This window comes from Sinocyclocheilus grahami, unplaced genomic scaffold, assembly GCF_001515645.1.
Source record: "Sinocyclocheilus grahami isolate Dianchi unplaced genomic scaffold, SAMN03320097.WGS_v1.1 scaffold168.1, whole genome shotgun sequence".
Lineage (NCBI taxonomy): Eukaryota > Metazoa > Chordata > Actinopteri > Cypriniformes > Cyprinidae > Sinocyclocheilus > Sinocyclocheilus grahami.
The window spans coordinates 69,231-82,205 of record NW_015505347.1 but is presented as its reverse complement, the minus strand read 5'-3'; the positions used below and the strand labels follow the sequence as shown (position 1 = coordinate 82,205).

General features: G+C 36.8%; 1 protein-coding gene across 1 annotated transcript in view; it reads left to right on the top strand.

Moving 5' to 3' along the window:
• LOC107593279 (tribbles homolog 2-like) overlaps positions 1–5,120 on the top strand; it is an 8,403-nt gene extending 3,283 nt beyond the window's left edge. Inside the window, exon 3 of the mRNA XM_016282934.1 lies at positions 3,635–5,120. Within this exon, the coding sequence (XP_016138420.1) occupies positions 3,635–3,970 (336 nt within the window). The 3' untranslated portion in view covers positions 3,971–5,120. The remainder of the gene's footprint in view (positions 1–3,634) is intronic.
• The last annotated feature ends 7,855 nt before the right edge of the window (positions 5,121–12,975 follow it).

The following is a 12,975-nucleotide window of genomic DNA, read 5'->3' as shown; positions in this document are numbered from 1 at the left end:
TCAATAGCAAATACTTAAACTAATAACAAAACAGTAACTGATTCAGAAGCGCAGATTGTCATAGCAAAGTCAGAATTATCTCCTCTCCTAGGTTCACGAAACGGTCGTTCATAAAATGCATTGCTGTTCTGTTGTAAGTAATCTTAAAGATTCCTAAATGCATCTACTTTTGGAAGGCCAAATAAAGTGCTTTTGCTTTCGCCTAGAAACACACAGCGTCTCCCTGACATGCTGCTTCAACACTAACTGCGGTTACTGAAACCACGCCTTCTTTCTCTGCGTGAACATTTGGGCGCATTATGCAAATATTCCCACATAGTGAGGTAGATATGTGGGGGCGTGTTAGAACGAGCCGTTTTAGGGGGGCGTGGCAGAGTCTTAACTTTGATAAAGAATATCTTTTTGGGTTTGTGACTTTAGTCTTTGCAACTTCAGGGATCTTATCTATGCACAATCAGCTTGTAACACTCCAAAGAGAAAGGAAAACTTGAAATCGCATCATATGACCCCTTTAAAGAGGTTCCCCCCCCCCCCTGAATGGCAAATAGCTTAGTTAATTTACAATTGTGAATTGTGGCTACTTGCTGTTGTCATTGGCAGCTAGTATTAGGGGACATTCTCATTCTAGAGCACATGGTTGGACAAATTTAGTTAAATATCGTTAAATCTGTTTTTTTTCTGGGGGAAAAATACTAAAAGTACAACCACATTATTGAAATTGTTACAATTTTGAAGCCAAAAAAGGTCTATTGTTTATAGTGTAGAAATATATGAAGCGCAGTTCATACAGAAGTCACTTTCAAACCAATGCAGCACATTTGTACGACCATCTTAAACCATTGTGAATTCTGTGTCTGGAAATCTTTCAGCCTCACACAAAATTCCTATTGAAATGACTGGATTTTCCCTGCAAAAATTAGCTGAACAACAGTAAAAGTGACCGCACCACAAATGTAAATTGCGGATGTGTACTACAAGATTTTAAATTCACTTTTGACCTATGCCTTTAAGCATTAAGACCATGGTGCCACCACAGTTTTTTTTTTTTTTTTAAAGAATGTTTGCACCATCTGAAATGCTACAGGTCTTAATTAATTTACCCATATAGGCCTTTAAGTGGTGCATTTACAGTATAACCTAATGTGATTTTAGGCTGGTATTGTAATGCAGTATTTAAAGTCAACCTGGAATAAAAATGGACCATTTTCTTAACACAAATTTCAGGCCTTTTTTTTTTTTTAAACCAAAACCAAAATAAAAGTTTTAATTTAGCCAAAATATAAAGTTTGAGTAAAAAAATGTGGGTAGTTGAATTTAGTATGCTGTTCGGGGTGTTGTGTTCTCACATGATAAATGAAACCAGTCATAGTAAAGTTCTCTGGCAATGGCTTGCCACTTGATATTTTAGTAACACATTTGACATATTGCTACTTCAGCGTCTATTTTGGTCATGGTGAAGTGCATAAAACTGTTGACAAGTTTACCTGTTGTGGCTTATCCTCATTCTGTGCATGAAATATATGGACACGGTTAAAAAGTGCCATCAGAGAGGTGATAATTAATAGTCACGGTTTCAATCAGTGGTTTCATCCAAAACTCAGTATATATTTTCTTTGCTGTTGCTGCTGAATATTTTCGCTTGCTGAAATTTCGGTGCATTGCTATTTTTCATTTTAGTCATACAAGTTATTACAAAAAATATTGCTTTTTGTATTCCATCATGCTCCGCCTCCGAAATACTTGTCGTTTTTTGCTGACATCAGCAAACCCTTATAATTTTCCACCCCTCCCCTCCAATTTATTTCCAGTGAACAACATTATGTCCCATCTTTTGTTTTTCTATTTGCATTTCCTGTTTCGCTACAAAAAAATGGTTTTGAATGGCATTGCGTGTTAAGTTTTAAAAAATTAGCCTGCCCATATGTTTGGCAGTCAAATTAGTCTGAAATAATCCCAAGCGTGCATTATGAATCTGGATGGCCTTCCCGTTTAAGCTAAATGGCAATTGCCCCAGTGACCAAATGAGTCAGCTCAGCTAGATTCCCTCTGGCTCGCTCGATGGAAATGGAGAATGTTGCCCGGTGCTTTAAATGTGAGCTCGGTGACCTTACTGTTCCCATGCTCTGTGGTCTGGTGCGTCAGCCGTCCACCTTTCAGTGAGTGATTGCAGACGAGCGCAAGTAAACGTGGCCTAGGGTGGTGAGTATTACCCTGGCCAGAAATCAAACACCAAGGACGCACCAAGATTAGAACCAGAGAGGAAAGCGAGCCAGACAGAACTGCATTCCTCGGCGTAGTGGGTTCCTGACCTGGTTATGTCACGAAGGACGCTCGTAATGTTCTGCCGTTGCACGCTATAGAGACCGCAGTGCAGTTCATCTGGAATCGCTCCCTAATGTACAAGTGTGTGCATCCACGTGTCCTCCTCCGTTTTTCCTGCGTTCGTGTGGGCCGGTGTTCTTTGCAGGCTCTTGACCTGGTGTAACTCAGCCGCGTCGTGGAGCTGTGACTCACATATGCTGCATGTCATTAAGAGAATATTTCGAGCATGTCGTGTTCTCTTTGCACAGCGGTGCATGAAAACGGGTCACAAGTTCAGGTCAGAGAAGGGGCATCCTGTTCATTTCTGACCTTCAGGTAATTTAGATGCCCTGCAACCTTTCCACGCAGCAGGATACCGCTTGTGGTGAAAAATAATATGACTATTTTGAGCTCAGAGGATTGGATGTTTTGCTGAGACTCGGTGGGCGTACGGTTTCATTTGGATGGTTTCTGATTCAGAATCTTGATTCACGAGGCAGCTTGCAGAAGACCTCAAAGATGGTTTCATTGCATATGTTGTTTTGTATTTTTTGTCTTTGTAACTTGGGCTGTACGATGTAGTTAGTCTCAGGGTTTTTTTCGGCTTTTTGATGAATAAGCAGGGATGCAAATTGTGTGGTTTGAAAATACTGTAAGCGCATAAAGGGACTTGCATAACTTTGGGGTCGGTAATATTTATTCAAATGTTTTTGAAAAAGCCTGTTATTCTTACACAGGCTGCATGCATTTATTAGTTAAAAATAATATAAACTATTATATGAACTCTCTTAATATCTTTTAAAATGTAATTTATTCCTTTGCACAGCTGAATTTTCAGCATCATTACTCCAGTTTTCAGTGTCACATGATCCTTCAGAAATCATTCTAATATGCTGATTTGCTGCTTATCAGTGTTGAAAACTGTGGTGCTGCTTAATATTTTTGTGGAATCCACAATATAGAAAGTTTTTTAAAAAAGTGTTTATTTGCAATAGAAATCTTTTGTAACATTATAAATATCTTTACTGTCACTTGTGCCACATTATTGTAACTAAATATACATTTATCACAGTATTTTACTAATCATCACTTGTTTCTAACTTTATGATGCAAAAGAATCATTGAACCATGGTTATGAATCTGATTCGTGAACATGACTTACTCTAAACCCTGATTTTGCATCAAAGACATTATTAAAAACATCTTGATGCTCACGTACTTTCAAGAAAAGAAGAACAGCTAAATTAGTCTGACATGCTTTTTAGAAAACATAACGACCAAATAAAAAGCACCTTAAAGTATCAGAATGTTGCTTTATTTTATATTACTGTAGCAACACGTGTGGAGCTTAGGCGTGATGCTCTACACCATCCTGGTGGGCCGCTACCCGTTCCACGACGTGGAGCCCAGCTCACTGTTCAGCAAGATCCGCCGTGGCCAGTTCAGCATCCCCGAGACGCTAACGCCCAAAGCCCGATGCCTCATCCGTAGCATCCTGCGGCGAGAACCGGCCGAACGCCTCACCTCCCGAGAGATCCTGGACCATCCCTGGTTCTCGGCCTCCGGCGGTTCGGCTGCTGCCGCCAGCCACGGAAGAGGCGAGCGAGAGTTGGACCAAATGGTGCCAGAGGCCAACATGGAAGAAGAACTGGAACAGTTCTTTAGCTGAGCACAAACTCATCAGACATTATGCCACGTCCTTTTAGATTATCAGAAAAAAAGAAATGCACTCATTACAAATGGTGTCTATCGTTATTTCTCATTCCGTGAAAAAACATGGTCGGTTCTGGCTAGGGTGGAAAGGACTACTTCCTAAGCTAGGACTTCTGGACGAAGCGCGTCGGGTGATGTAGCAAGACTTACTTTGGCTTTTCCTTTACTTCCGTTCATTTTTGTCTTCATTTTACGTGCATACGAGTCACAGTAAGCTACAAACATGCATTACAGCACAGGAGAACGCAGCCAAGGAACAAAGAAAATATCAGGCAAAACTGCTCAACCTCTCCTTTTTCCAGCTTTGATTTGTTGACCGTGTCTCAGTTACTCGTTTTCCTCGAATGCAAATTGTTGGTTGCGTCTCAATCTGATCCTCGGTTTATTTTAAGTATAGCGTTTCGACAGTCCTCCAGGTCAATACTGCAAAGACCATGTCATTTATTGTGTTTGGATTCATTTGGCTGCATTAAGAACGATTTGTGTTGCATTAAGCTGTTCCTTTTACTATTATTGCTGCTTTTTTCGCTCTAACCGTAACTGAAACTTTCTCCGTGAGTCTTCAGAGAATAAAAAACGTCAAGCACTTGACTCGCCTAGGCTTGAAGATCCTCTCTGGACTAGTGTCATCTATTTAACTTTTAGTTGTTTTCTTTTGCTGGAGCAAAATGTATCTTTTTTTAATTTTATTTATAAGGTAACTACTACTATATTTAAAGAGAAATACGTGCAGGGTTTTTCGTTATTTTCTTAACCGCCAGTTTTCACGAATATTGTAGGCAATACATTTGACACAGGACAGGTTTGACTTTTTGTAGCAAAGTTTGTCCCAAGTTGGAAGGTCTACGATTTAACGTCAGTGCCAGTAATGGCACCCCAAACGCACGCTGACCGTACTCCTTTTTTTTTGCATTTGCATTTGCATTTGACTCCATAAATATTAGACGATATTTCTACGACTACACCGTCTCGAGTACCTCATGTTAACTCTACTGCCTGCATAGGTCTGTGAAATGATCATGTTTTGAATGGGTACATGTAGACATGTTTCGTCGTATATCAATGTTACTTGAAATCGTGATTTATATCTAGTCAATGGCATGTGCCCTTTGAATGCTTTAGCCTGCCTAGCAAGAGGGGAGTTCATTTTTTCAGTTTCGTTTTCTTAAAGAATCTTACAAAGGATTTACTAGGAGTCCAATTGCGCTTAAGAGTTTCTTTTTATTGTTTTTTTTCCCCTTCCTCTGGTCATTGTGCTTTCACTTGTTATGTAGAAGGAACTTGGCTACCTAAGTTGGTGCTGATTAGGTGCTAATTTTGAAGGATGCTTTTCGTTCGTTCATTTTTTTTCCTCATGTTTTCAAGGGGAGGGGGGAGTGCATGGTGGGATATCTGCCTCAGATGCTCTGATTGTAATGTAACAGATTTTTGATGTTTTGTCCAGATTTATTCAGTAAATAAATTTGTGAACTGCACACTGAATGCTGCATCTTTTTATCCAATCTTTTAAGCACATACACAGACATATAAACAATGAACTAATAATTATATAATATATATACTGTATATGTGTGTGTATGTGTGTGTATGCATGTGTATATATATATATATATATTAGTGCTCTCGAACGATTAATCACATCCAAAATAAGTTTGTTTACGTAGTATGTTGTGTACTGTGTATATATATATATACAGTTTATATTTAGAAAATATTTACATGCATTTATATTCATATAATTTAATTTATATATAAATATATTTAACAAACACAAAATTTTTCTTAAATGTATACATGCAAGTGTCTATATATATATATATATATATATATGTAATAAATATACACCGTGCACACATATATTATGTAAACAAAAATAATTTGACCGCACTAATATATATATATATATAATTGCATATGTATTTTACAGTATGTATAAAAATATGTATAAATCATTTAAATGAATAATGTTAATGACAATAATACATTTAACAAATTGCCAGTACAGTTTACAGTTGAGACCAGACGAGTATTATTGTGCTTTATATTACATTTGAACATGTTTTAATTATTTATATGTATATCGAACGCATATATGTAAATTAAAATGTAATATAAAGTATTACATAATACACACGCACACACCTATAATGTATCAAAATGGTGTCAGTTGTACACTATCTAAAAATGTAAAAGTGTACTTCTGTTAATTAGCACAATTATCAGATGATGCTGATCATAATCTCAAAATGGATGATTAATTGGCCTGCCACATTTAGTCTATCACGACTCATATTCAGGCCCTTTTTTTATACCCATTGGTGTTCATGGTTTATGTTCTCTCTCTAGTTTAGATTATTTAATGCCTGTGATCTTCTGGACAGTAAGACTTGTGATAATTCACGTGCAGACATCACTCTCTATGACTTCATAATCTAAAGCATTTTCCCCTCAGCAGATTGGTTGATTTCACTGCTTGACTGCCACTAAATCTGACTAAAGCCTGCTGGGAAATAATCCATCAAAAACAGATTATTGTCTTGTGCATTGGGCCCATCTTCTATGATCTGCAGCTGAAGGCTTGATCCGACCCTGCAGCCTCGGTGTCATGTGCAGTCACGCCATAAAACACACAAATCATATATTTAACACTTGTGTCCCTTGTGGACCAGACCTTAATGGTCCAACTGAAACACTGACTGTAAAATAACGCAGAGTTTAATTCAGAAGTTCACATTATAAGTACATTTTCTATCAAAATATACTTAAGAGCCAACATGCAATATAAAAAGCTGTTGATATTTCATACTCAGCCCCTCTAAATACATATGCAAATGCGTTCTTGTACAAACACACCTCCACACTTCCAGAAAAGGGCGTTTTTTTAATGTGGGCAGTAGCCATGCGGTGCTGAAAATAGATTAGTGCATTTGTGTGCCAGATGTGCATATGTTGCAACACTTGGCCCATGTTCAACTAACTAATGCATGGAGCTACTGAACATTTATGCATGCACTTTTGGTTTTATCCACCTGTGCATGCATGACCTTGCAGCTACTAAAGTGTCTTGAAGTGCATATGGCCCTTTAGAAGCACCTTTCAAATTTTGAAGCAAGTTATAAGATTAATTGCAACTTGTAGGTATTCAAAAATCCCCCCCAAAATATACAAAGTTATTGATTTTTTATTTTTTATTTCAAAACGTATTTATTTATTCACCATTGAGTTAATAATGTAATTGTTTGTGAAACTAGTATGCTAATATCTAAGTGAAAACGGTCACACTATTTTAACAGTATTTTCTACATTTAGTTTTTACAAGTTTTTATTTCAATATATTTTAATTGTATATTTTTCATATATATGTTATTGTTATATTATATATTATTATTATTATGATTTGCTAACACGGCAAAAAAAAAGTTTCCAAAAGATGTAAATAAAATAGCCTATCGTTGGAGTACGTTTTACTAAAAATGAAATAATGTTACGTTTAATTCAAAGTGTTATTTGCCGTTTCATTGTATTGTTTCACTCAGCAATTTCTGAGTGAAAATAGTTTCTACTTTTTTCTCAGTTTAGAAGCACATTTAATTTGAATGGAAGTTAAAGGATATAGGAATTTCAGTATATTTTAAGTAGTTTTTTTATTTATTTATAGGTTTTATGGAAGTTGAAGAATTATTTGCATGTTTTCACTGAAAAAAAAAACTATTTCAGTTCTGATGGGTGCAAAGGAGATTTTAAAATCAAATTTCCTGAGGCTCATTACTCAGACCCCATTTAATAAAGCAATCTACAGTTACTCTAATTTGCATTCTCATCTGATAAGAGCAGGCAATAGTTGTGCCTGCAAATCCATACAAAACACCATAGTGTGTTCATAAATAATATTTCTGGAGATAATCTTCTCTAATCACTGCTGAGATCAAATTGAATATCACACTGTGTAAGACACCATTAGGTTGACAGTTACTGCCCATCGTGCTCCTTTTAATTTGGCCCTGCACCACAGTGTGGAAGTAATGACTTTCAGTGGGGCGATAATCACCTGCAACAGTGTTCATTTTACGCCCCCTGGTGGACAAATGGGAATTGTGCCACATTTTCCACAAATGAATCCCTTAAATCACATCCAAAAACCATTGTACAAGCATGAATGTTCTCCACAGGCTGTATTTCTTTGTTTTTGTATTTATTTAGTGCAAATATGACTGTCGCAGCGGTGTAACCCATTCACAGCTCTCACTCGTTCCCTACACACTTGTTGTATCTGCATTATTCTGTTTTGTATCTGTTGTCATTCAGGTTGTGTAGTTAATCTCTCGATGCAGACATCTGGAAGAACAGGCACAGAGCGATTAGACTGTAATAAAAATGATTAAAGAATGCCGTTCATCCTTAGGGAACGGTGCCATCTGTGTCTGTATATACATTTCAGGCTCATTTTATTTGAAAAGGTTACTGCTGAATAAAGAAAATGCATGGTTCCTCCTCACTCCCTTAAAGTTGATCATCAGAAACATCACATTATTTTTATAGGTGTAAATGTCACAGTGAAACTCAGTGAAGGACATATTCAGATCCTGCATTTTCACGAGAGCACACTGGCAACATGTTTCATTTTCATTTCTATTTTCATTTTATATTATTATTTCATTGAAAGCAAAACTTATTTTATAGATTTTTTATTTTTTTTAAATCATTATATGCCTGATGAAGGTCAGTGGACTGAAACGTTGCCTGTGGTAATGAACTTAGACAAGTAGATAGTGTGTGGGATTGCATCTTTTTAAAATTCATTATAAAAGTGAGCTAAATAGAAACATGCAAATAAGCAAATATTTAGATTACAAAAACAAACATTAAATTAAATTAGACAAAGAAAAACATTTAAAAACTGTTTTTTTATTCATGAAAACAGAACCTTTTTAATAGTACATCATGTAAACATGCACACTCAAAAAATATGAAAAGTTCACATTAATAAGAGCATGTTGGCTAATACAGAAAACCCCTCAAAAAATGTAATAAAAATAAAATAAACTAGGAAAACAGAATAACCGATTCCATAGTAAATTATATAACAACAACCAAATTAAACCTCTTTAAACTTCTACTAAAATTTAATTGTAAAAGAAAATTCTATACAAGAAATAAAAGTTATATACAAAAACATAATATAATTTTCATTCATATGATCATATGGGTCATATGATGCGATTTCAATTTTTCCTTTCTCTTTGGAGGGTTACAAGCTCTTGGTGCATAAAGAAGATTTGTAAAGTTGCAAAGACTAAAGTCTCAAAGCCAAAGAGATATTCTTTATAAAAGTTAAGAGTCAGCTACGCCTACCTAAAACGGCTCGTTCTAACACGCCCCCACATGTCTACCTCACTATGTGGGAAGATTTGCATAATGCTGCCCAAATGTTCACGCAAAGAAAGAAGGCATAACTTTTATTCTGGCTGTAGTATTGTTGTTGCCACCGCCATGCTGTGGAGACGCTGTGTGTTTCGTTGTGAAAGCAAAACTACTTTGTTTGGTCTTCCAAAAGAGGACGATATCTGCTTCGTCATGCCTGGAGATGATCCATGCTGGTCGCTGAGGAAATGCATCAACTTCACGCTGTCAATCGCCGGATCAGCTTTCACCGTGGATGAAGCAGAGTCCAGCCCAGGGTCGTCACATGTGGTTGCCACAAGCCGCCGGACGCTCCTTCATCAAATCTGCCGTTCCTCACTCTAGCAAAAATCAACGCGTTTCAGAAAGGCGGGGCATAGAGGAGAAACAATAATGTACAGTATGTGGAAAATAATGTGTTTTTTAAACTTAAAACAAATAAACATTTCATTACACCAAATACACCAAAAAAGTTATTTTTAGCAACATCATATGACCCCTTTAATATAAAATGACACATATTTACATTATATAATAGCTGACGTTGGAAACAAGAGGTATGTAAAGGCCAATAAACAAACATATACTGGAAAACATGAATTATATTATACAATTATACAAAATTATAAAATCATAAAAGAAAGTAAAAGACTATAATATAGGCTAATGTAATGTTTTGTTTTGTTAAAATATGTATAATTGCTATATCAAGCAGGGGCTGGAAACAAGGGGTTTGTAAAGGTTAATAAATAAATACGAGATTTTATTGATATATTTATAAAAATGTTTACAATTACATTTTGTGTTAGTTTGAAGCATACTGGGTCTGAACACCAATTAGAACGCAGTGGGACTTTCCATTAAAGGGGTCATATGATGCTGCTAAAAAGAACATTATTTGGTGTATTTGGTGCAATGAAATGTGTTTATGCGGTTTAAAGGAAAAAAAAACACATTATTTTCCACATACTGTACATTATTGTTTCTCCTCTATGCCCCGCCTTTTTGAAACGCGTCGATTTTTACAAAGCTCATCGGTCTGAAAAAGCGAGGTGTGCTGTGATTGGCCCATACTGTCTTTTTACGCTTTACGTTGCATTGCATCGCGCCGCGTAAACATAGAACCCTGTCTGCATTTGTGATCGGAGAAATGACAAACAACTAGTGCTAACGTTACTCCAAAGGAGCGGTGAAAACGGTGAAAGCCGATCCGGCGATCCACAGCAGGAAGTTGATGTATTTCCTCAGCGACCAGCACGGATCAGCTCTAGGCATGACGAAGCAGATATCGTCCTCTTTTGGAAGGCCAAACAAAGTAGTTTCGCTTTCACAACGAAGCACACAGCGTCTTCAGGACATGGTGGCAGCGGCAACAATACTACAGCGAGAATAAAAGTTACGCCTTCTTTCTTTGCATGAACATTTGGGCGGCGTTATGCAAATCTTCCCACATAGTGAGGTAGATATGTGGGGGCGTGTTAGAACGAGCCGTTTTAGGTAGGCGTGGCTGACTCTTAACTTTTATAAAGAATATCTCTTTGGATTTGAGACTTTAGTCTTTGCAACTTTACAGATCTTCTTTATGCACCAAGAGCTTGTAACACTCCAAAGAGAAACGAAAAAATGAAATCGCATCATATGACCCCTTTAAAATGCAGCCAAGCCTTTTCCCTATTCACCGTCGATCAGTCATTACTGTTGTTCAGTCTTTGCATCGTTGTATTGATTGTTTTATTTGAAATCAACACCACACACAAGCATTTTAGGCCCAGGCGATAACGTGTGAATGCAAGCCTACAGAGAAAGCGAATGCTTGAGCTCAGCACGTTATGATATTGGCAGAAATCAGAGGAGCTAAGCAGCCCAGCGGGCCTCGACGTGCCGTAAACTGCCAGCGATGGAATGGAATGATGTTGATTTCGCAGTGCAGTTGGAGCTCCTCCGTGTTTATTTCTCTTTTCCTTCCTCACTCCAAGACAGAAGCTGCTCACACCAACTCTAGGAAGCAGGCCAGAGCTAACATTTCATTTAGTGCGCTTTTCGCCCTCTGCGTGTTTTTATATTCTAAACAAAGCCTGCGTGGATATGCCAATATGCTGCAGCTTACATCTGGCTTACGGGCTTTTCATTATCCTGCATGTCAATAAACAGATGAGTTCCTCTTCGGAATGGGGCAAAGGCGTTGTGACAATGCAGCTACTGTAACCGCAACGACCAATCAGAGTGAAGTAACCTGTGCCAGCGTTGCTAATTGCGGGCGATAGCCTACTGTGTATTTCCCATCCCGGCAGAGCCAGGAGTTTGTGTACTAACTCGACCCAAACCAGACACCACGAACAGACTTTTACTGTTGCTCCCTTGAGGTCATGGCCACTCAATGCAGGCACGTTGACACCCTGAACTAGTTTACTACCCTCATAAAGCTCACATGATCTGCAGAGCCGCTGCTGGATGCCATTGATTAGTGATTCGGCTCGATCATTAACTCAATCGATCGGTTATTGAGTTGCTGGCTAATCCAGAGCACAGATCTCATGGGTTTCATCCAAGGGGAGTCATGCATGCATGTGCTGTTTACAGTAAATCATTAACCAGTATTTTTTTTTTCAAGTGCTTTTTTTCTTTTACTTGCAAAAAAAACAAAAACAATTTCGATTCACAAAATCCACACAAACATTAAGCAGCAATTTTTTCAATATTGATAATAATGCTTCTTATTATGTATCAAATCAGCATATTAGAATGATTTCTGAAGGATCGTGTGACACTGAAGAAGATGCTGAAAATTCAGCTTTGCATCACAGAAATAAATTACATTTTAAAATATACTAAACTAGAAAACTGTTATTTTAAATTGTAATCACATTTCACAATATTACTGTTTTTACTGTATTTTTGAACACATAAATGCAGCTTATATATATATATATATATTCGTCACATAATATTTGGATGTTTGTTTGTTTGTCATGCTGTTATTTAGTATTGACCAGTAGATGGCGCACTCACATACTAATTAAGAGCTGAGTGTTAATGTAAGAGTGTATTTTAAGAGAGAGAAAAAAAGACATTTTACCATGGCAACTGCTGATTCTACCACAGTTATGTTTTACTTAAAAAAACAAAAAAAATGGTGACTTGATTTTAGCCAGCACTGTCAAAAAAAGAAAAAGCTTTCCAGAAATGTTCATACAGGAAGGACTCAAGACAAACATGATTTATAATGAAAAAGAAAAGTCTAATAGAAACTGAAATAAAAACTGGTATCCAGGAGGGCAGCTGAAATTGAACTAACAATAAAAATGAAAGATTTTCAATATCTTTCATCATTATTTTTATGCTTTGCCATCCATCTCTCGTGTTTGTGGATGAAAAGCAATAAAAAGTTATTTTTCTCTTCAGAAAAAATTATTTCCTTTCTTTTTACTCATATTAGTACATCATAAATTGTTATAATACTAATAAAATGAGACCTATTATATTAAATGCAAACAGCTGGTAGCTCCAATATTTATATATTTTTTGGAGAATAATTTGCATGTGTTATACAATAAATGCCAA